We start from the raw sequence: 4,425 nt of genomic DNA on the forward strand, positions 1-4,425 counted from the left end.
ACTTGACGCGACTAATTCTTAAGTTGTACACACTCAAGGGAGACTGAGGTAAATATTATTATTAATTAGGAATATAATTATGTAAACTTAAAGTAAAATCTCAATAGAATTTGAAAATCAAATCCTCATAGACTTTGTATTAATTGTAAAACAAGAAAGTCCAGTATGATTAATGTAAATAAAGGTACAAGGCTATGAGGTGGAGACACAATTTCTCATACACTTTCTTCTTTCTCTTTGTTGTTCCCTGTCACCCCTTTTTAAAATTTTGTTTACAACAGTAATAGTCGAAATTTAGTTTACAACAGTAATAATCGAATTGGTTTAGTAAATTTACGATTTATGAATTTGGAGTGTTGTTACACGTTCTATTTCAACAACAACAACAATAATAACAACAAAAAAAGAGTCAATTATTTAAAATACAAAATTATATCATTAAAAGAAAATTCACAGAAGTATCTAAAAACAGGCTTTGTCCTAAAATGACTAAAATGCCCATACATATGAGTGGCACGTCTTTTTTTGTTACTATATGGATGGAAAACGTAACATTTCCATTAAGGGAGATTTGAACTTTGCATTTGATGGCCTTTTTTATTTTTAGTTTTTACATCGACTTGTATTGATTTCCATAAGTTTTAGCACATATGAACTTTTTTTTTAACAGATTAGTTTCGCTTTGGGATGACAAACATTTTGATCTTTGTATTCGAACTTTATACGATACTATACAGTTCTTGCCTCTCGCTTTTAATTAGTGTCGCTACTCTGTCTTCATCATCAACGATAATGTAATGTAAAACTAATGATATATGTTGCTTCTTAGTTAAATGAGATTATAAGTTCGACATACACAACAAAAATAATTTTATGAGTTCAATTTATAATTGTAATCGGCCCATTGCGGGGCCGTTGTGATGGCGTAGTTTTGTCGTAGCTCCATGAGCGCATTTGTCTTTGAAAATATTCCTATCATCAGGTCAACATCTAATACACTAGCCACTCATACAAGTTATATATATGGTAAGTTTTGGTAGATTCATAGGTATAGTGATCGATCCTCATTTGTTGGGTATAGTTAAATTGTGGTTTTATTGGTTTTGCAGTGTGAAAGAGATCGATGGTGAAAGGGGATGGTGCTATTAATTTAACAATGATCGATGTTGGGACGAGTTCGCCTTGCATTTGAGGTTTGGGGCTTGGAAAATAAATTAAATAATGAAGGAATGATACTAAAGATTAAAATATAAAAGAAAATATTATAGTCTATCATAATTTACATGGGTGATTCTATGTAAATGTAAGTATTTACACTGTAAGATTAATAAATCTTGTGTATTATTTTGTATGCCTATCTTGCGTTCCATAATGTTTAGACTTCCTTCTAATCTATTAAGTACATACTGAAGAAAAAATTTAGTATAAATAGTATGCATTTTTTTTATACAAACAATACTATTTACTCTAAACTATTTTAAGAGAACAAGAGAGGGGGGGGGGGGGTTTGAACCCGGTACGAAGTCGTAACAGTGGGTCGGTTCGTCGAGCAAAGTGTGTTGACCAACTTGACCTGACAAATCAAACTTGCCTGATGAAAATATTTCATCCGATATACAAAAACAAAAAAAGTAAAAATAAATAATTTGCTCGACGATTGAAAGAAAATACAAAATACATGCCCAACCAAAGTATTCGTCGGGCAAACTTTTCTAAATTTTTCTTTAAAAATTTGTATTTTAAGTTATATTTGATTTAAACAAATAAATTAGTTTTAATTATATTAATCTTGAAAGAAATCACAATATTACAAATAATATTTAGTTATATTAAAACTGAAATAATCGTGCAAATGTATGTAAAATATCCTAAATTAACTACTCCTAAGATGTCGGGTGGGATGGCCGCTAAAACTTCGGGGAGGCGAATGACAGAGGTTGCCAGTGCCTGCGCCATCTCATGCAATACCACCATAAACTATCTTCTCGTTGGTGCACAACTTCATCTCGAGCTTTTTCTCTCTGGTGTGCTTCTTCCTATCACTTGTGCAAGGCCTCTAACTCAATCTTCACCTGATGTAGTCTGGAAGACGTCCTGCTTGAAAGTTGAGAGTCATCAACTGTAGAGACACATCTTGACTTGGTGTCAGTTGCTGCATTGGCGTGTCCGATTGATGCTAAGAGAGGTGGCAACAAAATTGTCATTCTTATGCGACATAGAAGCCTACAAAAAGAAAAACCAATTAAAATCATCGATCGTAATTTTAAAAATTTTAAGTGTGGTGAAGTTTGAAATTAAAATATGAAAGAAATACATATTGTCGGCCACCTGTTTTCCATAATTGGCATGTGTATCCCCCAACCTCGACTTGTGGAAAAAGCAAACCATTATCACGCCGTTCCTCGACCTGGAAAGTGAGGGGACAAGTGTAAGAAGAAAAGCTTTAAGCTTAAACAATGGACGTTTCACACTAAGAGAGAGAGAAAGAGAGAGAGAGAGAGAGAGAGAGAGAGAGAGAGAGACAATTCTTCTTCTGTTATATTGTTTATTTCACACTGAATCATTACAAACTATTGCTATATATACACTTCACTTTCCTTACAGACTAAGCTAGCTCATAACAAACTTAACAAACATATCAGCTTAATCTATTTACACCTGGTAGCACATCAGCCATTGGATTGATCCTGTGTTTTTATACCTTTACATCCCCCCTCAATCTCATGCTTATGAGAACCAAGCATGAGATTGGAACAATGATCTTGAAACAAAGAGATAGACAAGCCTTTAGTAAGAATGTCAGCAAATTGCTCCTTGGAAGAGACATTTTGCACAGCTAGATCACCTCGGATAACACGCTCCCGGACAAAATGGTAGTCTATCTCAATATGCTTTACTCGGGAATGAAAGACTGGATTAGAGGACAATGCTATGGCTGAAATATTATCACAGAACAAGACATGAGCATCATATAAAGGAACATGAAGGTCACATAGAAGCTTCCGTATCCAAGAGACCTCTGCAGCAGTAATGGCAAGTGCTCTGTATTCGGCCTCAGTAGAAGATCTCGACACCGTGTGTTGTTTCTTGGAAGCCCAAGAAATAGGAGTGTTACCAAGATAAACAACATAGCCAGACGTTGACCGTCGATCATTAGGATCCCCGGCCCAATCCGCATCACTATAAGCTTGAAGATGTAGTGGTCCAGAATTGAAATGAATACCGAAGTCAAGAGTGCCACTGAGATATTGTAAAATCCGTTTCACTGCAACTACATGAATATCCAGAGGATTGTGCATAAATTGACAGCATTGATTGACTGCAAATGCAATATCTGGCCTGGTAAAGGTCAAATATTGCAGTGCGCCAACAATACTGCGATATTGTTCGGGACTATGATACAATGTGCCTTCGATCTTGGATAACCTGTGATAAGGGAGACAGGGTGTAGCACATGATTTGGCATCTTGCATATCCACCTTGGCTAGAAGATCCTGAATATACTTGGTTTGAGAAACAAACAAGCCTGTGCTCTTGTAAGTAATCTGCAAACCTAAGAAGTAATGTAAGTTACCCAAATCCTTCATATCGAATGCTTGTGTCAAGGCTGAAACGACCTCAGAAATAAGAGAAGAACTGCTGCCAGTTAGGATGATATCATCCACATAGAGTAATAAAATCACAATACCAGTAGGGTGCTTCTTAACAAACAAAGAAGGATCGGAAAAAGAGGCATTAAAGCCTAAACCCGGTAAGAAACTCGTAAATTTCTCATTCCATGCCCTGGGGGCCTGTTTAAGGCCATATAAGGATTTTTGAAGTTTGCACACATAATTGGAAGGATGAGAATAGCTCACAAACCCCGGAGGTTGACTCATATAAACTTCTTCAAGGAGATCACCATGTAAAAATGCATTTCGAACATCCAATTGTTTTAAACTCCAATTAAACTAAGCTGCAAGTGCTAGAATTAACCTGACAGTGGTTGGCTTGACTACGGGACTAAAAGTCTCAGTATAATCTATGCCTTCCTCTTGACTGTAGCCTTTAGCTACAAGGCGAGCTTTATACCTCGCTATAGACCCATTTGGATTCTTCTTAAGCCTGTACACCCACTTACAACCAACCAAGTTCTTGCCAACTGGGAGAGGTACAAGTGTCCAAGTCTGTTGGGCTTCCAAAGCAAGAATCTCATCTTGCATGGCAACCTGCCATTCAGGGATTTTACTAGCTGTTTTATACGAAGATGGTTCTGTAAGTTGCACGACTGATGAGGTGACAGAAGCTGAGAAAGCTTTTCTCTTAGAAATCCCACTCTTGGACCTTGTTTGCATTGGATGAAAACTGACAGAAGGTACTGGCAGTACGACACTGAGACTTTCTTGCTGAAAATCAGGATCAACAGGGATCGGGGACTGTGTAGCT

General features: G+C 36.6%; 1 protein-coding gene across 1 annotated transcript; it reads right to left on the minus strand.

The window, feature by feature from the left end:
* Positions 1-2,669: 2,669 nt before the first annotated feature.
* On the minus strand, positions 2,670-3,878 carry LOC126631375 (uncharacterized mitochondrial protein AtMg00810-like). The gene has a single exon (XM_050301522.1). The coding sequence runs from the start codon at positions 3,876-3,878 to the stop codon at positions 2,670-2,672; it is 1,209 nt and encodes a 402-aa protein (XP_050157479.1).
* Positions 3,879-4,425: the final 547 nt, after the last annotated feature.

The sequence above is a fragment of the Malus sylvestris genome, chromosome 8 (genome assembly GCF_916048215.2).
Source record: "Malus sylvestris chromosome 8, drMalSylv7.2, whole genome shotgun sequence".
NCBI classification, from domain to species: Eukaryota; Viridiplantae; Streptophyta; class Magnoliopsida; order Rosales; family Rosaceae; genus Malus; species Malus sylvestris.

Excerpts from the sequence above, each read along its gene's own strand:
- LOC126631375 (XM_050301522.1), bottom strand. The coding sequence starts at position 3,878 with ATGAGTCAACCTCCGGGGTTTGTGAGCTATTCTCATCCTTCCAATTAT.